The sequence below is a fragment of the Ipomoea triloba genome, chromosome 14 (assembly GCF_003576645.1).
Source record: "Ipomoea triloba cultivar NCNSP0323 chromosome 14, ASM357664v1".
In the NCBI taxonomy this organism is placed as follows: Eukaryota; Viridiplantae; Streptophyta; class Magnoliopsida; order Solanales; family Convolvulaceae; genus Ipomoea; species Ipomoea triloba.
In genome coordinates, this window is record NC_044929.1 from 23270966 (window position 1) to 23297783 (window position 26818).

Here is a 26818-nt window from a genome sequence, read left to right on the forward strand (position 1 = left end):
ACCCTCTCTTTGATCTCAGAAAAAAGGGATAATATACTAATATAAGATGATAAAATTAGATAGTTGCTTCTAGTTGATGTGTTCCAATTATATGCATTTTATCAAAAAATTTCTAAAATACCTTAAATTATTTTAGGAACATAACTATTTACATTCTAGGAAAACTTGATAAATCATCTCAAAGCTTATATTATTTCTTATTTTTAGAATAAAATATCTCTCGTGAAGCCGTAGGAATGTAAGATCGCATGTTTTAGGGATCAAGTGTTAGGTAATTTTATTTATAGAAAATACAAATATTTGCTTCATAAGAGAATATATAATTAAACTTCCAAAATTAGTGTGTCTATATTGTTAGACCGGATTGTGTTTCTATAAAATCGAATGGTAAATTATACTAAAAATTTAAATTTAATATGAAATTTGAGAGAACAGAATCTAACGAAAGTTGAAGTTTTAATTAATTATTAATTAATTAAATGAGATGCATCATTAATTAATTGTTACAAGACATATATTTTGTGCATCCGCCGCTGATGTGGCACGTTGTCATCCTATTAGCTCAATGATAACGCCTTAGCCGTTATGTTATTTTATTTGGATTCTATTTACCTTTTATATAATATATGCTTTAAATACAGTATTTTCGGCAGTAAAAAGGAAAAAAATCTCAGTATTTCAGCAAGAGGCGGAGCTCGATAACTAATTCCCCGCAATCATTCACCTTCCCAATATTTTATTTTTTATTTTAATTTTCTATGTAATTTTGCTTAAATTTCATTCCTAAATCCATTCGTTGTTGTATTTATATTCGGAATTCGGGATCGGTATAACTCTCTGTCGTCTGATTCTCTGCAACAAGTTCCTGGATCGATCGAAGAGTAAGATCAGAAGAACATGGTGGAGACAAGGCGAAGCTCCTCTTCCTCCAAACGGCCGCTTTCTTCTCCGTCCTCACCTCTGCCGAACGGGAAACGACCTAAGGTTTGGATTGGACTTTTTGTTTTTGGAGATTGAATTTAGTCAGAGATTGTATGTGTGTATGTGTACATGCAGATATGCGTTAGAGAGATTTTTTTTGTTTTGTTTGAATTCTCTGAATTTTGGTGTGACTGATTGGTTTTGTAGGCGGGAGAGGCGTTGTCATCCACTAATGACACGCTTGGGGAGAAAACGCCGGGTGTTGTGAATGAATCAGGTCCCGAATCGGCTGAGCAAGAGGTTAGATCGGCTGATCTGGCTGAAGCTAGTGTTCTCAAATCGGGAGGTGCGGCCGAGCCTGAGAAATTGCCTGAGGCTTCAGTTGGAGGTGAGCCTTTGGTTTCGCTGATGATTCTATGTGGCGATCCTTTTTCCTGGGATGTGCTTTGATTTGTGAAAGTTAGAGTCTTTTTGCTGATTTTTGTTTGTTTCTTAATTCTTCATGGGCGGTGGCTGTAGGTGATTCTGTAAGTGATGTGGACAAGGTGAAGTCAAATATGCCTGTTAATTTTCGGGGAAGGAAGCGACAACTGAAATCTAATATTGGAGCTGCATGGGGAAAACTTCTTTCCCAGCGTTCTCAAGTAAGTTTCTTTTCTCATTCTAAAACTTTTGCTTTTAGAAACCTTATAGCAAATACTTGAATAAGAAATTAAAAAGCTGATTTTTTTGGAATTATTTGCAAAGTCTCACCCTTACCCTTTTAAAACCCCAAGTAGTGAATTTGTAATCCCTCCTATTTTTCCCTGGAGGGAAACTATAAACTATTGAGGTGACCTGTTTGCTTGAAAACCTTGAAAAGTGTGTGTGTGTTTCCATAGAGTTTCATTGTATATGCTGCCTTTACCACATGTTTAGTTGTGAAAGAAGCAAAGTGAAGGTGCTGGCTATTAGAACAATACTTGATCTGGATTATATTATCACTCTTTCAATTGATATTGAAAACATCTATTTCCATGAAAGTAAAAGGCTCTCAGTGCGCAGCAGCAAAAATTGGTCCAACGAAAACCCAGTGAGAGTCCACCGGGCCATCAGGGACATGCAATAGATTGTTGGAACTTGATAATTAGGAAATGACTAATGATAAGTGAATTGGGTGTGAGGGATATGGAAGTTTCACGCTGAGTGGTGATTTGTCCTTGCATTACAACATAGGGGAAATAACTGGACATGAAGGAAACAAATGAAGAATGACAGTGCATTATAACTTCTAGTGTAAACTATTTTAATCCCAGTTGTGACAGTAGTTGTCTGTTTTGTTCATGCATGATACTCTAAATAGTTCATCTAGCTTGAAATTATATCGACTTTGTTTATCAAGCCACCCTTTGGCCTGTATTTACTATTTATGTGGAGTGTGAAAAATATTACTTTATTTCATCGGGGAGTGAACCTTACCAACAGTTGAGACCAAGAAGAGAGGGACTTTGAAGATTTTCTTTTGATTGGGGCTCTTTATAGTTGGCAATCTTATTTGAGAATGCTTATCTGTTGTGCAATTGTTGGGTAGAGTTAGAGTTATGTGGGGTTTAGCTTAGTGTATCACTGTATTGTGGTTTGTTCAACCAGCACTAGAGACTTTAATGCTGTTATTTAGAGGCACTGATCATGTTGAATATGGGAGCTTCTCATGTGTTTCGGCTCCTATTTTTACATGGTCCAGTGCTACTTCCCCCTTCCTCTTTGGAGATCCTACTGCCTGTGTAATTTTTGAAATCATGCATCATGCTTAAAGATATTCAATTGAAAATTCCAGATAAAGGATTGACCATGTGGGCCAGACAGACTATATCTAATGTTTGCCTTATGAGATGCCATTTGACTTATGAAAAAGTGTCACCGCCTTAGTGTAATAGAGCCAACACTTTTTTGGTTGGGAAGATGGAATATCAATTGTACAGTCTTTTGCTTTCTGAATTAATGCGTAGATGGAGTCTTGCTTTCTTAAATAAAAAATTCGTGTTAAATTGGCTGAATTGAGCACTTTTCCTGTTGCTGGAATTGGGCTCATTACTCCTGCAAGCGCTTTTGTGGACTTGATTTTTTGTTATTAAATAAACTTGAAGATCACATGATTTTTTGTTGTTAAATAAACTTGAACATCCCATGACCACCTTTTTCTTATTTCGATTACCTTATTAAATGGTTCTGGACTTCTGGCTTTTGCATTGATATTCATGTGCTTTAATTTGATTATATTTCTTTTCCAGATTCGTCATGTTCTCATGCATCACCCTACTTTTACTGTCGGTCAAGGCCGCCAATGTGACTTGTGGATAGGAGATCCATCTGTTAGTAAATCTTTATGTAATCTGAAGCACGATGAATCACAGGTGTATACCAGTAACCTTTTTTTGTTATTATTATTATTATTTTTCATTTTTATACTTAAATTCTTGCCCTTGCCAATCATTTTGTATTTTCATTGTGATTTGACTGACTTTTATGATTTCCCAAACTACCGCCCCAAGATTGTGCTTATTCGTTTTTCTTTGCACTGTAACCAGAAAGGTAGTTCCAGCACTTTACTAGAGATAATTGGGAAAAAAGGTTCTGTGCAAGTAAATGGCAAGATCTGCCAAAAGAATTCTATTGTGCCATTGAATGGAGGTGACGAGGTGGTATTTGGCTCGTCTGGCAGGCATGCTTATGTATCCTTTATTAATGTTAACATTATCATGACCTTGATGATTATTGAATTTTAATTTGCTTGTCTGGTGTAATGAGAGATTGTTTATCTGTTCAGTGAACAAGCAAATTTCCCCCCGTTCCTTTGACAAGTGAATGGAGCATGAATTTCTTAACATATTTTTAGATTTTCCAAAAACTTGGCAATGACATATCTGCTACAACCATACCACATTCAGTGAGCATATTAGAAGCCCATAGTGGGCCAATCAAAGGAGTTCATTTTGAGGCAAGATCAGGGGACCCATCTACTGTAGCAGTTGCATCTACCTTAGCTTCATTATCAAATCTTAAGAAAGAGTTATCGCTTCTTCCTCCATCAGTCCATAACAACAAAGATGTAAAACAAGCAGCAGAAATGTCAATACTACCAGCTGCTAGTGGAGTGCTAGATAAACATGATGCAGTTGCTGATATGAAGGATGCTTCTGATCATAATGATGTATCTCTTGTTGACAAGACAGGCACTATAACCCCTGATTATGCTAATGACAACTTGAATATTGAGAATGGTGCACTAGATTGTGTTGATACAGAAATTGGAAAGGCAACTGGGGCATCTGGGGATTTGAGGCCACTCTTACAAATGTTTGCTGGGTCATCTCTTCCTGAGTTTGATTTACGCAATAGCATAACCAAAATTCTGGAGGAGCAAAGAGGAATGAGAGAATCCAAGGATTTTGATCCTCCAGTTTTGATTTCAGCTAGGCGTCAAGCATTTAAAGATGGGCTGCAACAAGCAGTGCTTGATTCCAAGAATATTGAGGTCTCATTCGAAAATTTCCCATATTACCTGAGGTGAAAATATCATTTCCATCCAGTCTTCATTCTATTTGTAGAAATATTTTATATTTTGGCTGCCCCCATAGGTCAGATGGCAGAAGTAACTTGAGTGAATTCTGCTAGGTTTTAGACCCTAATGTCTCTCTTCATTAAGTATGTGATTCTAAATGCTGACTGAGAGCAATGAGTCCTTGTCCACTCTGGCCCTCTTATCTTGAATTTGATCAGTGCCACTATAAAAATTTTGGTTTCCATATGTGTTGTTGTCCTTTTTCTTTAATCATGATGAAGACCAAATCTAAATATATATGTACACACAAGATAATCATCCACACATTTAAGACAGGTTTAAGAAAATTTTATCATCAAGGCAACAATATGCAGATGACTCCATTAAATTTGATTGTACATTTGAAATGATCACATATATTATCCTAGTTGTATCTAAAATAATCTACATATATTAACATGTTTATGCATAATTATACTTTCATAGTGTACTGCATTTTCTTTATCTTGTTTGTTCCTGTTTTGCATATGGAAATTTTATTTGTCTTTCACCCTTTGTTATCAAGTCTTATCTTCATCTCGCCAAACTTGCTTTATTTTTCTCTGTTCATATGTTAAAGCTTTGTATTCTGTCTTTGATACATTGTCACAATTTCTGGTTTCTTAATCCATTATTTAAAATCTGTTTATTATTAACAGTGAAACAACAAAGAATGTCCTCATTGCTTCAACTTACGTACATTTGAAGTGCAACAAGTTTTCAAAGTATGCCTCTGATCTTCCCACATTATGCCCAAGGATTTTGTTATCGGGCCCTGCAGGTAGTGCTTCTTTTCCCCTATTTTATTCCCTTCAATCTCTACCAGTGTGATCCACCATTAGCCATCTCATTTCATCAAATGGCTTTCAGGCTCCGAAATATATCAAGAGACATTGATCAAGGCACTCACTAAATATTTTGATGCGAGGCTTCTAATTGTCGATTCTCTTGTATTGCCTGGTGTAAGATTTCTTCTATTTGTCTTGTTTTCTTATGATTCTGTGTTATTGGATTGCTTTAGCTCACATTTTGAAAAGCTATACCAGGGGTCATTAGCAAAAGAAGTTGATCTTGGCAAAGAAAGCTCAAAGCTTGATTGGGCTCGTTGTGTTGCTAAACGGGCTGCACAGGCAGCTGCACTACAACAACTAAATAAGAAGCCAGCTTCAAGTGTTGAGGCTGATATAACTGGTGGTTCTACAATAAGCTCTCATACTCAGCCTAAGCAGGAGGCTTCTACTGCCTCATCAAAGAACTACACATTCAAGAAAGGTACCTTGCATTTTAGTTTAGTCATGAAATATGAAGCTCCCCCCCCTCCCCTCCCCCTCCCCATGAAATCATAGTCTGACTCTCCAAATGCAAATAATAGCCTCTGTGATGGGTATAATTAACTGTTAAACTAGGGAAAATTGATTGAAGCATAATTTTCATGTTCTCATCAACGCATGTCATCTTGGCAGGTGATAGAGTGAAGTATGTTGGCCCCTTACCGTCAGCATTCTCTCCCATGCAATCTCCCATAAGGTAACTGCTTGCAAATGAAGTTAGAATTTATCTGAGTAGGTGATTTGTTGATAAACTGTATTTTCTATTTATTTATACCTTTATGGCATTACTGCTGACTTATAATCTACTTAGTTGTGGCTACCAAGCATTTGTAAAATGCACTGAAACTCTCTATTGGATTGCTACCTTGTATTTCTTGACTTGATAGCATATAGATGTTTATATAGATTGTTGGATGAAATTGAATGGTATCGAGGTTTGTCCTTGTCGTCAATGTGGCTATTTTTCTTGGAGAAAATATTTTGGTTCCTTGTTTATTGAAGTGAGTCTGTACTCTCCTTGACAAAACATGTAATCTTTCTTTGTGCTGGCACATTTTATTGGTTTACCATTATAACAGCTAGTAATTTGCAATAAAGACAATGAGTACATATTATGCCACGTCATTGACGTCTATTGGTTGAGTTTTCTAACGACAGTGACAAACTATTTTATGTCAATTGAGTTGATAATAGTTGTTGCCGGTGGGCAGTGGCATAGGTAGGAACTATCTGCTATTATCTGTCGGAATTGTGCTGGTTGTTATTTTCTTATCCTTGCTTGACTAGAATTGCTGTGACTACTCTGTTGCATTTATTTTGGGTAGTAGTAAACAAACATATATAAATTGTTGCTCCTGCCTCTGTGGCTGTAGGGGTCCAATGTATGGTTACAAAGGCAAAGTGGTTCTTGCATTTGAGGAAAATGGTTCATCGAAGATAGGAGTTAGATTTGATCGATCAATTCCAGAAGGCAATGATCTCGGTGGTCTTTGTGAGGAGGATCATGGCTTCTTTTGTGCTGGTATATCTATGCGTTAAGAATTATCTCTTATGCATTTTGCTGCTTTAGTCCGTTACTCTGTTCTTTGGTATTATTAACAATGTCTTTTTGTTTTCCTAAAGCGGACATGCTTCGCCTAGATAGCTCCAGTATGGATGATATTGACAAACTTGCCATTAATGAACTTTTGGAGGTATGTGCCAGTTTAATTTGTTATTCATCATAGCAGATTAGTATCTTGAAAGTTCTCCAATTGTTTGAAAATATATCTTTTAAAGTTTTTGACACTGTGCTGTTTACAGGTTGCCGCCAATGAAATAAAAAATGGTCCACTAGTTGTGTTTATTAAAGACATAGAAAAGTCTATGGTGGGAAATCCTGAGACGTGTGCATCCTTGAAGGTTAAATTTGAAAGTTTCCCTGAGAATGTTGTTGTGATAGCTTCCCATACCCAGACGGACAGCAGAAAAGAGAAGGTACTGGGTGTTATTATATATTTGTATTTGCTTTACTTTCTGGCAAACTTCACTTGGAAGCAAATATAATATTAATATATATTTTCCAGTCTCATCCTGGTGGCCTACTGTTTACTAAGCTTGGAAGCAACCAGACAGCACTACTTGATCTTGCTTTCCCGGTATGTTTTTGTCTTTAATGGGGATACAGTGACTTGCTTCTCCTATCATTTGTCTGTTTTATGTTTGGTGGAGGCTAGACAGTAGTGCTTTTACTTTTAAATGTTTGACTTTGAAATGTTTGTACAAATCAACCCTTGTGTTAAAACAATTATTATAGGCATTATTAATTACCTCTAATCCTTAAAATTGTTTAGTAATTTTTGTTGATCTCATAATAGATGCAAGTAACTCTACCATTGATTGTATTTTCCTATGTATTGCAGGATAGTTTTGGGAGATTGCATGAAAGAAGCAAAGAGACACCCAAGACTGTGAAACAGCTCACTCGTCTATTCCCAAACAAAGTGACCATTCAGCTCCCTCAGGTAAGTTTCTGTTTCATGTCTGCTCTTGTGAGGTTTTGACGTTCACTTTCTTTAGGGAATCATTTTTTCTTTTTTGCTGTGGCAGGATGAGAAGTTACTGGTGGACTGGAAGCAACAGTTGGATCGGGACATTGAGACTATGAAATCACAATCAAATCGTGCTAACTTTCGCAATGTAAGTCTTCACTTCTGCAGTTCTGCCCAGATTCCATATCCATACTATCTTGATTTATTTTTGCAGTTCAATTTGTGACCTTATGTCAATTGACCAGTTCACAGAGCCCAACTTTTGGAGTATTACATTGTAAAAGCATTTAAAGGACGATTATTTAGGACATTCCGGCAATTGCTTTAAATTCTTTATTACTGATAAAGTGGTGTGAAAATTGGCTTATTGTAGCTCATGTTTCCCCAATAAAATGTATTTACTAACTCTATGTGCTTATTATAACTGTATAAAATTTTAGGTTCTGAACCGCGTTGGGCTTGATTGTTCTGACCTTGACACATTACACATAAAAGATCAAGCACTAACAACTGAGAGTAAGTAGTTTCCCTGAAGTGAAATTCTGAGATCCTATATTACCTCAACATGATTTTCAATGACACTTTTCTTGCTAATTGATAGGTGTGGAAAGAATTATTGGCTGGGCATTGAGTCATCACTTTATGCATTCTTCTGAATCTTCTGCCAAAGAGACCAAACTGGTGATCTCCAGTGAAAGGTTAATGTCTATCCTTTCCCTTCGGTGTCATTAAGCTTAAGTTGGAAATGGCAGATGAGAGAGTATGTATATCTTTTACCCTCATGGAAGGATACTGAAACTTTTTTCGGCTTATTTCAGCATTAGATATGGGCTCAGCATTTTGCAGGGAATTCAAAATGACACTAAGAGTTTAAAAAAATCTCTCAAGGTGACGATTGCTTCTTTGATGCTCAACTGTTGATTTTTTAAAAAGTTTTCTGCTGCCTGTAAATTTTTTATGCTCAACGTAACTGAAACCTTCAGGATGTGGTAACTGAGAATGAATTCGAGAAACGCCTACTTGCTGATGTTATTCCACCCAGTGATATTGGAGTTACTTTTGATGACATTGGGGCCCTAGAAAATGTGAAGGATACTTTGAAAGAGTTGGTGATGCTACCTCTCCAAAGACCAGAACTGTTTTGTAAAGGACAGCTGACCAAAGTAATCCATCCTACATCTTTGTTTCTCCTTTTGGGATAGATAGAATATCAACTTGACATTTACATCTCGATAATTTACTCTTGCAGCCTTGCAAAGGGATTTTGCTTTTTGGACCTCCCGGTACCGGTAAAACAATGCTTGCAAAAGCAGTTGCAACAGATGCTGGTGCAAACTTTATTAACATATCAATGTCTAGCATTACCTCAAAGGTATCTGTTAATTTCGAGTTTACTGGTTGACATAAAATACTGTGCCATTGCATCTAAATAACATTACTTGCTTACAGTGGTTTGGTGAAGGCGAGAAATACGTCAAAGCAGTTTTCACTTTAGCTAGTAAAATCGCTCCTAGTGTTGTCTTTGTTGACGAGGTTGGTATCACACTATCCTTTTGAAACGGTCAATTTCTATACATACTTCATTTCAAGTTATCTTTCATTGAATCATCACTGCTTTTCCTTTCTTTTCTTCAGGTGGACAGCATGTTAGGGAGGCGGGAAAGTCCCGGGGAGCATGAAGCTATGCGCAAAATGAAGAATGAATTCATGGTAAATTGGGATGGTTTGCGTACAAAGGATAACGAACGAGTGATTGTACTTGCAGCAACAAATAGACCTTTTGACCTTGATGAGGCAGTTATTAGGAGGCTTCCTAGAAGGTCAATATGTGTGAATTTTATTTTATTTTATTATTCTTTTCGTTTGGTTTCATATGATGGATAGAGTAGAATACAACTTACTCCGACCTTTATTTTATGCAGGCTGATGGTTAACTTGCCAGAAGCTCCAAATAGGGAAAAGATTTTAAGCGTGATATTGGCCAAGGAAGAATTAGCACCTAATGTTGATCTAGAAGCAATTGCTAACATGACTGATGGATACTCGGGAAGCGATTTAAAGGTTTGGCCACAACTTATATCTTTCACTTTTGTGAATTTCGGTCCCTCGTTTAAATGCTTCATACCTTATCCTTCTGGCATTTTCTAAATGCACATCCGACACTTTTCTTCTGCAGAATTTGTGTATTACTGCAGCTCACCGCCCTATAAGGGAAATTCTGAAAAAAGAGCAAGCGGTTAGTTTAAAAGTTTCAGCAATTTTTATGCTTCCCATTAGAACTATGCCACGCCAATCATTGCATAATATTGTGTTTAAGCATATTTACCTTTTACACCTTTCTCCAGGAGAAGGCATTGGCGGTGGCAGAAAACAGACCACTGCCTACACTGCATAGCAGTTCTGACATTCGCGCTCTCAGCATGGAAGATTTCAAATACGCACATGAACAGGTATGTTATTCTCAACCTAGCCTCGAGCTTCCGCCACTCACAAAACCAAGATTCTTCGCAAATGCATAAGTTTTTCGCTCCCCCCAAAAAACCGAGATAGTTTTTGCTCATTCCTCCCGAAATGCAGGTATGCGCAAGCGTGTCATCAGAGTCGACAAACATGAACGAGCTCCTGCAGTGGAATGATCTATACGGAGAAGGTGGATCCAGGAAGACGAAAGCTCTCAGCTACTTCATGTAGAGAGGGGATTTCTTTCTCAAGTGTATAGCTTATTGTAGAGAGATCTTTAGGTAGTCAAAATGTTGATCTCATCTTCTTCATGGTGGGGGAATGGGGCCTTAATGCATGGAAATTCCAGTTTCAGGTCCCTTTAGATTCAGAATTTCTTTCTTCTCAACCAGGCGTGTATCATATTTCAATTTAATTTTAATAATTTATAGGTGGTTTTGACTTATCAAAATTTAATTTATTTCATATAATTGTATCATTAAATTATTACTGATGAGATTAATTGATGCTATTAGTATTTTTAAAAATTTAAACTTTAAAAAATGTATTTTAAATGTACTATTTTTTTTTTTGCATGTGGGTAGTCATTTGGGGCTGTCATGGCCGCCAAATTGATGCTCTTTACAAATAACCTAAAAGGAAAATAAATTTCTTAGCTCTATGGATAATTTTGAGCCCTTAGGTAAATTGTATACTTAATGGGATTGAATCGTGTTCTATCTACTTGGTCACCTTATTCGGGGATTACTCAGTCATTCTTTTTGGGAGGCTAACTGTTGCATTCTTCTTTGCATGGGATGGTAAAATGCAGTAGTTGATAAATGAAGTTGAAAAAAAAATTAAAAATTCTTGGATCTTATAAGTGCAAGTTAAATAACAGAACAGACTAAATCTGAAAATCACTTACACCATAAGAACTAAGAACACAGTTGATTTACAAAATATGTTGAGATGTTTGGCAAACAGCAGTTAATTCGAGTACATTGAGATATTTGCTAAACATGGGTGAATTCCACCCACTAAACATAAACATAAACGATGTTGTTTTGGTCATCAGACTCCCATTAATGTGCGACACTGAGATTCCCAGTGCTCCTTCGCTTGCTTAACTCTTTCTTTTCTCTCGTACTGAAGCCGCTCTTCCCAGTACTCGGGACAACTGCAGAAAGGCGTTTAATTGTGGATTGCAAGTTCAAAGAACACAATTTCATAAAACATTCGGATACACTTATCTGACTTCTTGTGTGTGTAAACATACCTTCGGCTTAATAGCATGTTAAGCTCCTCGAGATGCACTGCTCCTTCATAGACGCCTCCCTGAAATCAACTCAAATAAGCTACTCGCCAAAATTTTTGTAGAACGGAACATAGATCATGGCAAGAAGTTCTTCACTTACCTCTCGGCACAGAGGGCATTTTTCAGTGTGGTTTGCTGCCTTAAGCCCATCCACGATGGTCACTGATGCAGTTTTGCAAGCACACATGTAGCAGAAGAAATGACCACACGTTAAGGATACTGGGTCGAAGAGAGTATCCTGTAAAACAATGTCAGAAGTCCTTTACACAACATGGATTTCAAATCTAAACCGAACCCTGCATATAGCTAAAATGGAACCATAAACTAGTTAATATGGAGAACAAGATTATAAGCAGTTTATGTCTAGCACGTTGGCAACCTAATAGTTTACTTTGATTTACAAGAAAGTCCACGGCAGCTGAAAGGCCTAAGGAGGTAAACCAGCCAAAGTTGTCCATAGCTGACTGGCTTAAACCAAGAAAGCCAATAAACAGCTCTCATAAGGAGTAAAACTTTGTTACCAAGCCAACTGTCCGACCAACTTGGCTGAGGCTGTCCCGCCTAATAGTTTACCATGTCTATGGTAGTATGGTGTCAGACACACAACAATGCCTTTTCACATGTCATAGATAAGCACTCCAAACATAATATTTTAAAGCCAAAAAACCCTAATAAAATACAAATGAAATCTAGGAAGGTGCAACAGATCTTACATAATATAAAACGATTCAATCATGAGGCCAGTACAACAATGCAAGATCCATTTAAGATGTCTGGGCACTTACCAAACATATAGAACAAGTCAAGTCGAGATCAAGCTTGATGGAATCGAAGAGCTCACACGAGAGAGATGGTTTCCCGTCTTTGAGTACTAAAGAACAGCCACCAAAGAGAGCAATAATGGCCTTCTTTGCACTGGCCTCATCAGTCTCCCTCATATTAATGTGGAAAGCCATAAGCTCACACAGCCATGGCGACTGAAGTATCTCCATGTGCATACTCTGCGCTTGGGACTTGAATGCTTGGCCTTGCTTAGAGTAGTGAATCTACAAGTTAAAAACGGTGAAGTCAAGCTCAATGGCATCAAATTCACCTCGGTTTTCAAATCACTTAAGCAGCAAACACCAAATTACCTTGTCATATTTCTTGAGTATTTTGCGCACTGCAACGGCATTGATTATAGCATAAGTGACCAAATCCTTTCCTTCTTGACTCAAAGCTCCATGGTTCCCATATAATCTGCCTTTAAACCAGAACAAACACCTGCTAAAACCCGAGGCAAGATGCAAGTCCAGCAATTTCTGGGCACGTTCATTGAAACACCCCACCACTGCAGACATCTCATTGAGAAGTGAAGGGAAAAATGTCCCATCACACACTGCACAGCAAATTAGAAAGTAATAAGCAGCGATCAAATCGAAATATGCCTCAGATATTCGAACCCATGACCTCTGAGGTTCGCTCTGATAGACACAACTAAAAATCACTGCATATATTATATGCTCAACAGATCAGAGTGAAACATGCCTCAGATATTTGAACCCATGACCTCTTGCATGAGGTTCGCTTTGATATCAAATTGAAGCATTTGCTCTGACACAACTAAAAATCACTGCATATATTATATGCTCAATCGATCAAATTAAGTGAATCCATGTAATTCTGTATTTCAAGTCAAGATTAACCAGTATCAGATCAAAAGATGCAGAAAATTCAAACCTTTAAGACACAGAAATGGTGGGGGGGACTGGATAGTGTTAGAGACAAATTAAAGGAAGAAACATAATCAGAGAATGGAGATAAAAAGAACAGAACCCAGAGTAGACATTAGAGCAATCAACCTGAATTTCTACAAACGATTTGATTACAAATGAAAGACGTGATTACCTGGGCACTTCTTGGGGCAAGTGGAGCTGTCGTGAGGGGTGGAGTGTTCATGTGAATGCAGGTCTCTCCTACACCTCTTCAAGATCTTCTTGAGCTTTTTGAAGCCCACACTGGGCAGCTTCTTCTGCTTTTGCCCCTGCATGTACTCCTCATATTTCTTGCAAAATTTCATCTTTTTTTCTGCCCTTCTCTCCCTCTGCTCCAAACCAGTGACCGATCAAATCCTGGGGAAATGGAATGGATTTTCAGCTCAATCTCAGAGAGTAATTCTGCTTTGAATGCTTTAATTTATTCACTCACTGCTCTTTTAATTCATTTGTTTAAATCCCAGAAACCCAAATGCTTCTTATAATTCTCCCTCATACGATCTCCTTCTATATCTCTAGCTAAAACGGCGGTCAGAAGGACACCTGATGGCGCTACGGAACAGGTCAATTTCTAGGTGGGTAATCGTGGGAATCTCGCGCCCCATTTAACGTTAGACGGTGACATTCCTGTTTAAGGAAAATATTAAATAAATAAAGAAAAGAAAGCCAGCAATAGTGTCATTGCAAAATCTTACCATGTAAGGATATTGACTACCATAAATAGAAGAAAATGGCAACCCGTATGTTTTTTTCTCAAAATGTAGAATCTCCAACCCCGACCAGACAGAGTATCTGATACAATGTAAATCATGATAATTCAAATTGAACCAAAAGTTATGTTGGTCAGACGGTTAGTTTGGTATTCACGGTTTGACTCAATCAGTTATGAATAATTTAAATCAGTTTATTTTGTTGTGATCTTTTACCAATTAGAGTCTTAATGTGATGTTTACTAATACACATTTTCGAGTGCAAAACAAAAAAAGAATGAATTATTTTTATAAATAGTATGAGCCCGAACACCAAGTTGGTTTGATCACTATCCGAATTATAAGTTCATAATGGTAAAGATATCAAATGCTGAATGGAAAAAAAAAATTAAATCACAAATCAAAAAAAAAAATTCTTGTTTGTTTTATGCAAAATAAACACAACGTTAACGTTCAAAATTATGATTTTTTTAAAAGGTGGAATATTTGTTTGGATATGCAAAGGAATGAATTGAGGATATACTCAGTGTCAAACAATAACAAACGTGAAAATTTCAAGAAAATTATTTTATGTAATGGGGAATGTTTGGAGAATTTAAGAAATATTCCATTATATTCTTCAAGGTAGAAAACAAGAAGACAATAAAAACAAGTTAATTGCCACCTCTAATGGTATGTAATACATTATTAAATTTAGATGCATGGTTTAGAATTACGCAAGCTACAAATATTTAAAATTGCCACTAAACCTATAAAACTTTATATTACATTTTATAAAATGTGGTCGGTCACAATTAACGTTATCATAACATGGGTGTAATTGAACTTGACAAGCAACCTTAGCTTAGCTTCCTAGATTTCATTTGTATTTTATTAGGGTTTTGTGGTTTTAAAATATTATATTAGTCCTTAGATATTTTGTGCATATGTTTGTCTATACAATAGTAGATAAAAACATTGTCTTCAACAATATATTTTTGCATGTAATTTTAAGACTATATATAATAGATTTACTTTTTTCATTTAAGAGGAAGTTAGTAGCATATTTTAATGATTAAAGTCTTTTTTAAAATCATGAAATATAATAGATTTATTTCTTCATTTTGCAAGTGACATTTGTACAAAGAAAGGGATCAAAAACCTTATTCATAAAAAAAAAATTATTTCAATTGCAATATAAATATTTTAGGTATAACTATATAATAAGTGATGCTAAATAATAATTTTCATGAGGTTATTAAGTAAGTATATACCACCACTTCATTCAAAAGGCTCCAATTAAACTCAACACAAAAAGAATATTTTATGCATTAAAGACTTATAAAATCATGAAATCGTAATAGTTAAAAAAAATCTCTAAATCTCTAATCGAGTTCAACCTCTCCTAATTACATTATGCTTTATTATCTGAATAAAAGTTAAATTTTATGGGCACAATTCAAGCGAAATCTATATATATATATATATATATATATGTATATATAGTTATCCCACTCTGAAGGTCAATCAGTACACAGGATTATGCACTTTGATTTACCTAATATTAATTACAACCACACATATATATTATTATAATTATATAGTGAAATGCTTGATGGCCGACCAAATGGACTGCAAATGGTACGGTGGTAGTTGAAAAGCTCCATTGTAATTAAAATATCTTAAAGTTGATAATTACTTGTTGTGACTAATTGCATTATTGTAATCTGTATAATATATTTTTGAGAGTCTGTAGAAAGCATCCATGGTGGCTTGGTGAAAAATCCACCATTAAGCGTGTCTGCTTAGCTTTAATATTATTAATTATTATGCTATCTTATCTGGTCATTATGGTAGGGTTAGTCAATATTGCATCATTATTATACCTTCCCATCTGCCCATCCATCCATTGAATTGACACCACATCAACAAAACCATCACTCGTTTCATACCCTAATTTAAGTCAAGATTGCATTATTGTTTTGGATATATATGTGTTTACGATTAAGCAAAGCTAGCAGAATGTGAAAGAGAAGTACGTACGTGTTCCGGCCTCCTGCCTCCTGCAATGTCACTACTTTGCCTAAATGCATATGATGAGTAGTTTTCAACAACAATAATTTGAATGCCCGCAACTTGTACGTGGTTAAGATTTTGGTCACTTTTCTGTCTTTCTTTCATGTGATAACAAACAAGTTGGAAACTTTCTGCTTCTCTAAACAGTCGGTAGGCCGGCAATACAAAAAAGTGATCCAAGTCTTTAACTATATATATAGAGAGAGAGACTTGTTTGGTGCGACGTGCTGACAGATTTGGATTATCTCACATCAACCGTTGGAAATTAAATCAATAAAAAGAAGAAATAATAATGAGTTAGAGATGTAGCTATGAGTGATATAGAAGGTCAAATGAGAGGAATGAAAGTGATTTACAAAGGATTCGAGTTCCTATAAGTACGTGTTCTCGTAGGTGGATCGACTCTGAGACGAATTTTCAATGTGCTCAGAGAACCTGTTGATAATTTTGGTCTCGTAGATACTCATCCAATGTCTCCCATTCATAGATTTGCACCTGCCTTTATAGATCGAGTTCGAGTTAGATACACAAAGTAAAATTCTCTATTTTTGAAACATGAATTAAAGTAGTAGATCTTTTAGCCCCTTATCGCTGTGGAGGAAAGGTCGAACTTTTCGGATGAGGATGCTTATAGAGATCGGATTTATTTTTCAACCCGGTGGCATTTTGATAATTTCAATGATATGCTGGTGCATTTATATATGTTTGGTGTTTTGAGTTCAATGCACCGTCAAACATTCCCATGTGCACAACATACCAACACTTAGTGCACCCCATATCAACATGTAATTCGTCAGACCCTCACTTAATACACCACCAAAATATATTTGGTGTAGAAAATTACCGGCGCTTTTTTTCTTTTATTATTGATTTCTAGGTGTTGCACTTGAAGTGGATTATATATATAGTGATACAGTGTCTTCCCAAATGTGAAAAAGGTATATACATGCATTTTGCAGCAGTGTGCAGACAAGGACATAAAAATTATTGTCTTTGTTGACGGCAAGCTTTAATTTTCCATTTTGAGTGGTTTTGGAAGTTGGAACGACAGTGGCACGGAGAAAAAGTTAAGTTGCTTGGCGTGTAAGGAGATCACAGCACACCATAGATTTGGTAGATCTGTCATGTTGTACGTGTGTCCGCTGTCGTGTCAGATTTCAATTTTCAACCCAGACTTATCTATAGATCGAGCTAAACATCAAATTAATTTTTGCCATTTCTTGGCCCACTTTCTAGTGTTTCTGGGCAGCATTTCATTGGGGCTGAAGGCCCAATAAAATGTTTTAGCAAGCTTTGAAAATTTTTGCCAGGATATATAAGACTCCCCTTGCTACCTTCCTCCCTAGTAAACCCCTTCCCTAGATGGCTAGGTTACCAATCATTGGAGATGACTATGGAGAACTAGGCCTGTTGGATAGTAATTATTCTTATATTCTTAGAAAGGTCTCCTGTGCTTATCCTTAGCGTCGTCTAATTTGTTGTATTATATAAGCAAAAATAGAATTATCTGACTGCTCGCAACCCTAGCTTTAGTTTAGTAATTTATATATGTAACTTGCAGAAGCTTAGCTTAGAGAAGTATAGATGCCAGTTTACAAAACCTCAAAAAGATAAGAGAAGGTGATACCTTCTCATTTGTACAAAAGAAACTTTAGTACATGTAATACAAAGTTTCAACTTGTAGCCCTCCCCCAGTCACTATGGAAGCTGAGCTAGTTATTTATTAATTTTCTTAATTTGATATAGTCCGTTTTAGATAATTTATAAACACTTTTTAAATAGTGAATGCATCCATGAGTCTTATCATAATATAATAAAATCGTAGGAAGGTAAGAACAAAGTACATGTTGGCATGTTGTAACGGGTTGCGTATATTTAGGATTACTTTATATGGCTTTAGCATATTTTAAGAAAGTGGAACAGCATAAGATTCTAGTTAATTACGGCATCTGATCTTCTTCAGAAAGTCAGGTTTCTCTTTGCTGTTGTTACCTGTCAAAACTATTCTTCTGAGTTCTGCCAGCGAATCTAGTTCTGTTCCTCGTCCCACTGTTTCTGATCACACGTTTCTGTGCTCTGGATCATACTAGAACACCCTTTTGTGTTTTACTGTTGTGCTATAAATAATTAATTGTTGACTTCTGAAACTGTCTACATATATATCCTCCGATAAAAAAACTTCACCGGAATTTGAGAATGGCAGCGGCGGCGGCGGAGAAACCGGTTATGGTGGTTGCGGTGGACGAAAGCGAACATAGCTTCTATGCTCTGGGATGGACTTTAGATCACTTCTTCACCGGCCCCGTGTCGCCTTTCAGGCTCGTCCTCGTCCACGCCAAGCCTTCTCCGGCTAGCGCCGTCGGCCTCGCCGGCCCCGGTAACCCAACAGCTTTTAATTCTTGAAAATTATGATCGATGTTACAGATTGAGGTACGAGGTTCTTGTTGTTAAACCTTAAAATCTTGCAGGCGCGGCTGATGTGTTGCCATACGTGGATTCGGACTTGAAGAAGATTGCTGCGCGGGTTATTGAGCAGGCCAAGGAAATCTGCGCCTCTAAATCGGTAATTTTAATTTGGATAGATAGTTTCAGTTCTTTACTGATTAATTAATTATTTTAATGTCTTTTTTTGGGTACTAAATTTATGTTTCATCGTCGCAGGTTGATGAGCCCATGGTCGAGATCATGGAAGGGGATGCCAGGAATGTCCTCTGCGAAAGTGTGGAGAAATACCATGCCTCTATCTTGGTTGTCGGCAGCCATGGCTATGGAGCTATCAAGAGGTAAACAATAAATACATTTTCTTTTCTTTTTTTCTTGTTTATCTAATTACTAAAAACAACATTAGGATTATGCCAGAAGCAAAAGCAAAATAGCTCATAATCAAGACATAACTTTATTTCGTTTAACTATCATCACATTTTTTCGAGGCAGAACTTCACTCTTCACCATTGTTAGATTTAACTCTTCTGTCTAACAATTTCCTAACAACCAATTACTAAACTTTGTCTTTTACCGGCGCCAAACAAAAAATCATATTAACTTCTAGCCGGAGCAGTTTATTGACTTTCATAGTTTGAGTCTATCAATTATACACAATTTTAATTGATTTACATCTTCTTATGATCCTTTGTTGCTAGGATCACAAGACATGATTTACTATATGCACACTTTTAAACATTCAGTGTGGGTTTCTCTTGTTATGCATAAAAAAAAAAAAAAGGTCATATTCTAACAGTGATTTCTGCTGGCAGGGCTGTTCTGGGCAGTGTAAGCGACTACTGCGCTCATCATGCTCACTGCACTGTCATGATCGTGAAGAAGCCCAAGCACAAAACCTAAGTTGCAGACATCATCTGCCCAGAAGAGTCCATAATTTCTATTCCAGACTACATAAAACCGTTGTCTTTCTGTTTGTCTATCTATGTGAATTGCTTGGTGTATGTATCAATCAATATAATGTACGTCTTGATGCAAGTATGCAAGAATATATAAACTCATATATATTATCAAATCTTATTCCCATTCCCATCTCAAATCTCAATAGGAAAAGTACATGAATCTGAGTAGTAATATAATAGACTAATGTTTTGATCCAAAATGTCATCCAACATATGTAGACAACGTTAGAGCTCATTAAACTTATTCAGAATCTGAGATTTCAGACATTTTTCAGCTTAAATAACAGCTCGATCTTTGGAGCTGCTTTTCTGCAAGAACTTGGCATACCACTGCTGAGAGTACTTGGGATATCTCGACCGTTCCTTGTCATCCAAATCTACATAGTACAGACCGAACCCGCCCTTGTAGCCACTCAGTAACTCCAAACCATCCAAGAGTGACCATGCAAAGTACCCAATAATGTTTGATCCATTTCTTAAAGCAAAAACAGCATATGAATAGGGTTAGTAATTAACCTGCAGTTTCACTATTGAGTATTGAGACTTTAGTGTGTATATACCTTATAGAATCGAGAACAGTCCCGATGAAGGCTTCAAAATACTCGACTCTTGGTGTGTCGTTCAACGTCCCATTGCGTGGCATCTGCTGGCCTGTCAAGATTAATTGTAAATATTAAGGTTTATGCTTCACACTTCTGGTCTGACAGGCAGAATTGCAGACGTTTACTAACCGTTTTCATGAATATATATAGGCGGGTTGCCATAGAACTGCTTAAAATGCTCTAAAATCTTGTAAAGACCTTCTGGCATTACTGGAAACTGAAACAGACATACATGATCCTTTATAGCCAACTGCTTCAAGAAAATGAGAGTTTTACATTATGAAATTATACTTTAATTTGCTCAGCTTACCTGGCCTTTAGGTGCACTATCAGGAACTAATCCCCAAAAACCAATAAAACAAAACAAAACAAAGGATATCAGTAACTTCAGCAAGTAAAGACATTGACAGGTATATGTATGTATTATATATATATCTGAATTGAAGTCATACAAAAAACAGTTACTCCAATGTCATTTGAGAAGCTCATGAATGGGCTTTTAGAATTGTTGTCTTTGTTTTTGACAATAATTGTAGTATAGTGGTTGATGCCAATGAAGTCTGCTGAACCCTTAACTAGGTTAGCTTCATCCTCGGTGAAGGCTGGTAGCCGCGTGCCAACAATGTTTTTCATGATGTCGGGGTAATCTCCAAATATCAACGGATCAATAAGCCTGCACTTGGAAGAAGTGGGCCAGAATTGAAAGACGTGTTCCATCTCAACTAAAAGATTAAACCGATAGCGAAACTGGGGATTAAACGTGTTAAGTAGTTTAATTTTAAGCTTTACCATCCGACATAGAAGGTTAACAGACGTTGAACTGCAGCAAGATCCTCTTCTGAATTCGAAAAAGGAGAAAGCCCAAAAGTGTAGGTATTAAATCCTATGGTACCATGTTGGGTGGGCTGCATTATGGCACGACATCAGAGAACTGAAAGATGTGTTCTGTCTTAACTAAAACCTTAAACTGGAGGTGAGATTATACATTTATACCCGTACAACATATGTTTTTTTTTTTTTTGAAAACAAGTACAACATATGTTAGTCGTACTAATTACTAAAGTACCTTGTATTTTGTTCTGTAAAGGCTCACTGCAGACGCGTGTGCAAGTAACATGTTATGACCAGCAATGTATGGTTCTGTTGATGAGTTCCCGGGGCGACAGATAAAAGGTATGCTGCAATGCCGTGGGGGTAAGAATCCTTCGTCGTAACCTCCTATGATAAATACATTCGGTTCGTTTAAGGTTGTCCAGTGCAGAACTCTGTCGCCAAACGCCTTGAAGCATACATCTGCATATGCAGTGAAGTCCTCCCTGCAGAGGGAAACAGAAAAAGAAAATAAAAAAAAAAATTTAATGCCATTCTAAAACCACCTCTAATTTGCATTTTCTTTTGCACACAATTGCATCTAGCATACACAATCTTTCTGTTAAGCCATCCTGCATATTCATCTTCAAGTGCCTGTGGTAGATCACTGTGACTCAGTGTAACATGTGGCTCGATTCCTACGAGAAACGAGCAACTGTCAGCTTAAGGTTTTAATCAAGACGGAACACATCTTTCAATTTAAGGAAATCCGGTTATCACCATGGCTGATAAGTTCGTCGATGAGATTGTTGTAGTACTGCAAGCCCTTCTCATTGACAGGTCCTCTGCCATCTGTAAATCACCATTTGACACCATATTTCAGTTTCAGACTACCATGCCTGCTAGAAATAAGGTGATAGGAAATGTGGGGCCGACCCAATCAAGTTGGTCGGACGGTTAACTTGGTAGTCACAAGATTCCAAGTTCAATTCCCAGTAGGAGTGGTCTATTGACCTTCTTAGTTTGAGTCAATCAGCTATGGATCCTAGACTGGTTTGTGGGTTTTCTGGTCTCAAAAAAAAGGTAATATAGAAATGCACATGGAAGCTAGCTAACATACTAGGAATAAGTCTTGACCATGAAATGGAGAATCTGTAGGCTTCCAGGTTTGTTTCAGACATTAAACGGACATCTTCCTGAAAATACATCATTCACATGATGATTAAACGTTAACATTATAACATATTTATGTGTTTCCAACAAGATAATATCATATATCAAAACATCATCATGCATAACTACAAAAAGGACAAATTCACTCACCTTGTATTTGTGGTACTGATCACAGGCTACATCTCCATTGCCTCCACCATACATACCTTGAAAAACAAAATTGCAGAAAACGAAACGAATGTGAATTTAAGTTGATAACGAGACTACACATTTATTATTATTATAATATAAATTGCAGAAAGGTATGTTTAAGGCTAGACCTTCATAAGCGTAAGTATCCCAAATGCTAGGAGTCCTTCCATCTTCCAAAGCTGCTCCTTCAACCTAGAAATTAAAACAGTCGACAAGAAATGATGATACCTTATTTCTATCGAATTGTGTACTATAAAATAAAGAAACATGGGAAAAAGGAAAAAGAAACACACTTGATAAGCAGAAGTTCCGGACCCAAAAATGAAACCAGAGGGGAAGTCATCTCTGGTAAAATTCCCCACCCCAGAAACCAAAGGTGAAGAAGAAAACAAGCAAGAAAGCAGTAGAAGATGCAGCATAATCTTCATCGTTTCAGTGCTAATAATTTATTGTGATATTCAATTCTCCATGAATTTATTTATATATAAGATCCAACTTGTAAGTCCTTGCTTTGAAATGCCAGAGAATTAATAAAGAAACATCTCTTGGCTAGCTTTCTCTATCAGCCCCGCTGCCTGCTGTGATACGGGAAAAAGTTAACTAACACTTTCATGTTTTCCACGTACACATTTAGTTTGCTATATTTTATTTCCTCCCGTACTTACCTTGTTTGTTGAATAAAGGGTCTCTATGCCGGGACGGACTCAGAAAATCAAAGAAGGCGAAATTTAAATGACATTAGAAATGTTAATAACAATATCAAACATCCATAATAGATTTAAATACAAAATACATTATAGAATATTTTTGATAGACTACATAATAATTAGGGGTGGAGCCAAAAATATATTTGAGCTAGGTTAAAAAGCTAAAAGCAAGTGCTGCTAGTGAAATTCAAACATGCATGTGAAATAAGCTATTTAACAATCATGTTTGAAGTTTCAACCAACTAAACTATTCAAACGTTTCGATTTGGAAGGACCAGAGCTAACATTTTTTGTCCTTTCATTATTTCTTTCTATCTTTCTTCGGTACTAATTAGATATGTATTGATATGTAGAGGTGGCAGTAAAACTACTTTGCACGAATATGCATGCAGTTTAATTAGACCAAACTAAGAGCATCTTTCTCTAATCTATAACACGTAAACTAATATGTATAGCCATATAGGCAACACGTACTTCATATTATGTTGTACAAAAAAGAGGGGAAAAGGTTGTTGTTTGATGTCCAGGAAGAAGAAGAAAAGAGAGTTGTTGAGAGTAGTTTACCTCATCATTGCCATAGATATTTAATTAATGAATTTAATTTATTTTAAACTTTTTCTGGTCTGTTGATGTTGTAACGTGTTATGACATTTTCTAAGACCAAGAAGCTAAGTACCATGCAAATTAAATTACGTACCCTTTAGTGTTTGATCCATGTGTTGAGCTTATAATAATGTTTGAGCTGGTCAATGGTTCAATATTTGTAATTCATTTATTTGTCATTTTGAGGGAGATAGAATTAAAGGCTTTATTAATTTATTAGCCTAACATGGGACAAACCAATAGTTAATACATGTGCCACCTAAGGAATAGGTTGAGCAAAACTCACAAACATCATGGCTTCATAAAGAAGGGTTGCGACTGCTTTACAAGTTGTACCCATGTAATGTCAAATCGTCTCTTTTTTGTTATAATTAGAGTATAAAATATGTATTGTATATAAATAGTGGAATTTCACATTCTATAAACATACAGTTAATAAGCTTAAGTTTTCAATAGTATTACCGTTCATTACTCATAAAACTCCATCGATTCACATTCCTAATTGTTATTGCCTAATACCCCATTATCCCATGTCTAGAATCTAACAATATAATTTTATAATATGATGGTCAAACTAACTAATGCTCATATTCAATCTTTTAATGGACCTTGACATCGAGAATTGAATGAATGATATGGAAGATATTGAATAGTTTTAAATTAACTATTAGGGTGCATACGTGGAAGTCCAAGTGCCTTATTGCATAAAATTTGTTTTTGGTATCATCTAATATACACAAAAATTTGCTTCTTTCTTATGTATTTAACGTGACAATTCTTTGAATAGTTAAGTTTGTCTAATTGTTGCCTATAAGCCGCTCAATTAGTCACATGATACATCAAGTCTCACCAACATAAACGTGAAAGCGATATCTCAAAGTGAGCAGACCAAAAACTAAGAACTCTTGAAGTTGGGATTCTATTCTAACGTTACCGCAACATCATGGTTGCCAACGTTGACGTTGAAATACTATTCTGTTACGTTTAACGTAAAATTCCTAGGACACTAACAGACAGGATGCGGAAAATATCCATTTGCTTTTCCGTTTAATGAATGCTTCATAAAATAAAAATCAAAAGATTTTCTTGCTCATTCTCATTCTCAACACCATTGAATTACACAAGTGGTGGAGAATTGGAGATCCATAGATTGATGAAGCAGCGATCAATGTCGCCCAAAACCCTCGATCCAAGGCGTGCTATAGAGAACTGTATATTTCACTTGCACAGTTGGAGGCCATTTCAGGTTCAATCCAAAACCCTAGACTCCTCCGATTCCGCTAAACCTTATGCCGCCCAAGGCAATGGCTTCTTCAGCAAGCGCCCCTGCCGTGCCGATCGAGCGACGGCGTTCCCGATTGACGCCCTCGACATGTCGAAGCTGAGTTTGTTCGACGAAGACCGCCCCTTGTCCGCTCACAAACGGGATAGCGGCATCCGCTGGATCGCTCGGAAGCGGCGCCGTCGCGGCTCCAGGTCGGTCTCCGGGAGAAGCAGTGACCGCAGCGGGACGCGCCTGAGGTGCTGCTCCGTCGGCGCATCGGCGGCTTGTGGCACGTGCTCTGATTTTCCGATGGCGCCTGGGACGGATTCGAGCGGGGAGCTTTTCGTGAATGGGGATGTGAATTGGGCGTCGGATGTGAGTGAGGCGGCGAGGAATTCGAGGAGGAGGGAGAGGGACGGCGGAAGTGCCGAGAGGGAGAGTTCGATTGCTGCTTCCCATTCCCAAATTGGGAATGCTGAAAGCCAAGGTAATGAGTCCGGGTATGGAAGTGAACCAGGGTATCGAGGCGACGGGGAGATAGGATATGGGGATGAGTTCGATGAAGAAGAAGATGATCAACGGCTGTTATTCTGGGGCCATGAATTTGGAGGTATCCCCTCAACTTTTCTCAATCCTCATTACTTCACTTAAAGCTATTCTTTCTGAAATTTTTCTAACAATATCTAATGTTATGAGCCAATTTGCCTTGTTTAAATTGCATAGTTAATGTTCATTGCATTGCATGATAATTTCACTTTCTACTTCAGTGATACCCAGATTTTTCAAAAATGAACTATAGAAACGATGAACAATCAACAAGTTTAGTTGGAAAAGATTATGATTTCTAGCTAAAGTATAAAGCCTGCCTAATGGTCATTTCATGGAGTCCCCATGAAATCTTACATCACTGGAATTTCTTGAACCAAACTTTTTGTTATCTGAGGTAGGAGAAAGCAGTAGCTATTTCAGGGATACAATGTCGGGTTATGGACCATCCATCTATAATCTGACACTTGAAGTGAAGGAGAAGATTGAAGTTCGATAAGTGTAGTGGGGTTGGCTAACTCACAGGTTGCCCATGAATAGAAAATAGGGATGAAACGTCAAACTATGAATATAAGGGCATAGATTAATGTATTACTTAAATGTATGTCAAGTGTAAAGAGCGGCATCAGAAGTTGAAATTTTCTTGAGCAAACTGTTTCTCTTTCGAAAGTGCCTGTTGGTTGGTTAACTGAGAAATGGTTTAGCACTTGACCTTTTGGTCAAGTGGTTGGAATGAATGTATACAACATGGTACAACCTATGCAGTCTGCTATGTTGTTCCTTCTTCAAGTCATTAATCTCAGGAAATTACACTGTTATAACTGGTGCTATATATTCAAGTCTGAACCTACCAAATTGTTGCTGAATGCTGACCTGTCTCTTGTATATTGTACAGCCTCTAAAGCGGAGAAGATGGGCAAGAACGCATTGCAGAAAGCTCATCATAGATGCCGGCGTAGGAAGCATGACATCAAAATGGTAGATCTCATGACATAGCAAAGTTTCATTGGCAAATATGTAAAGCTGCTGATGTGCCCGCCCTCAAATGTCACAACTCACAAACAACACACCATTTGTTCTTGGCTGCCCCCAGCATTTTAGTACTCTGGAAAGTTAAGGATGTCTATAATCTGGATATGCTTCAGTGTGATGAGATATATATGTTGTATTTATATATAATGAGAGCCTATTTAATTATTTATATGGTAAACAAACATTCAGGCTAGGCTGTATGCTCTATACTATTGTAATCCTTTGAAATGTCTAGAAAATGTTTTGTTAATGTGAAAAAAATACAAAAGCTTCAAATGCCAAAAAACTTTCTTTCTCAGAATGCAACTATAATGTCAGAGGTTTGCCTATTACAGAATCTTAATGAAGTA

The 26818-nt window shown here is 36.9% G+C and overlaps 5 protein-coding genes across 6 annotated transcripts; 3 read left to right on the top strand and 2 right to left on the bottom strand.

Annotated features, from left to right (window-relative positions):
• Positions 1–687: 687 nt before the first annotated feature.
• LOC116004195 lies at positions 688–10797 on the top strand. 2 transcript variants are annotated; one of them, XM_031244147.1, is made up of 27 exons: positions 688–984; positions 1129–1309; positions 1441–1565; positions 3192–3314; positions 3489–3632; positions 3797–4467; positions 5161–5282; positions 5372–5463; positions 5539–5773; positions 5965–6028; positions 6705–6853; positions 6955–7025; positions 7135–7308; positions 7398–7469; positions 7734–7835; positions 7921–8010; positions 8303–8378; positions 8464–8560; positions 8681–8750; positions 8846–9025; positions 9112–9234; positions 9312–9395; positions 9498–9682; positions 9785–9923; positions 10039–10098; positions 10208–10312; positions 10440–10797. In XM_031244147.1, exons 1-27 carry the CDS (start codon positions 898–900, stop codon positions 10551–10553), a joined length of 3735 nt encoding a protein of 1244 aa, XP_031100007.1. In that variant the 5' UTR covers positions 688–897; the 3' UTR covers positions 10554–10797. The 2 variants fall into 2 exon arrangements, with proteins under 2 accessions (XP_031100007.1, XP_031100008.1); XM_031244148.1 differs by having other exon boundaries at positions 5548–5773.
• Positions 10798–11174: 377 nt separating this feature from the next.
• On the bottom strand, positions 11175–14000 carry LOC116005191 (probable E3 ubiquitin-protein ligase BAH1-like 1). The gene is made up of 7 exons (XM_031245448.1): positions 13807–14000; positions 13507–13730; positions 12753–12997; positions 12405–12665; positions 11720–11857; positions 11581–11639; positions 11175–11481 (listed from the first exon to the last, which is right to left on the bottom strand). The coding sequence occupies exons 2-7, from the start codon at positions 13676–13678 to the stop codon at positions 11376–11378; spliced, it is 981 nt and encodes a 326-aa protein (XP_031101308.1). The 5' UTR covers positions 13679–13730; positions 13807–14000; the 3' UTR covers positions 11175–11375.
• A 3697-nt stretch (positions 14001–17697) lies between these two features.
• Positions 17698–19511, top strand: LOC116004444 (universal stress protein PHOS34). The gene is made up of 4 exons (XM_031244501.1): positions 17698–18515; positions 18607–18701; positions 18800–18921; positions 19393–19511. The coding sequence occupies exons 1-4, from the start codon at positions 18335–18337 to the stop codon at positions 19478–19480; spliced, it is 486 nt and encodes a 161-aa protein (XP_031100361.1). The 5' UTR covers positions 17698–18334; the 3' UTR covers positions 19481–19511.
• Positions 19512–19626: 115 nt separating this feature from the next.
• On the bottom strand, positions 19627–22773 carry LOC116004443 (beta-glucosidase 10-like). The gene is made up of 13 exons (XM_031244500.1): positions 22610–22773; positions 22445–22508; positions 22275–22330; positions 22072–22147; positions 21732–21803; positions 21562–21649; positions 21208–21457; positions 20931–21046; positions 20594–20814; positions 20452–20477; positions 20271–20358; positions 20100–20190; positions 19627–20014 (listed from the first exon to the last, which is right to left on the bottom strand). Exons 1-13 carry the CDS (start codon positions 22742–22744, stop codon positions 19816–19818), a joined length of 1482 nt encoding a protein of 493 aa, XP_031100360.1. The 5' UTR covers positions 22745–22773; the 3' UTR covers positions 19627–19815.
• Positions 22774–24661: 1888 nt separating this feature from the next.
• LOC116003744 lies at positions 24662–26766 on the top strand. The gene is made up of 2 exons (XM_031243659.1): positions 24662–25500; positions 26332–26766. Exons 1-2 carry the CDS (start codon positions 24681–24683, stop codon positions 26430–26432), a joined length of 921 nt encoding a protein of 306 aa, XP_031099519.1. The 5' UTR covers positions 24662–24680; the 3' UTR covers positions 26433–26766.
• Positions 26767–26818: the final 52 nt, after the last annotated feature.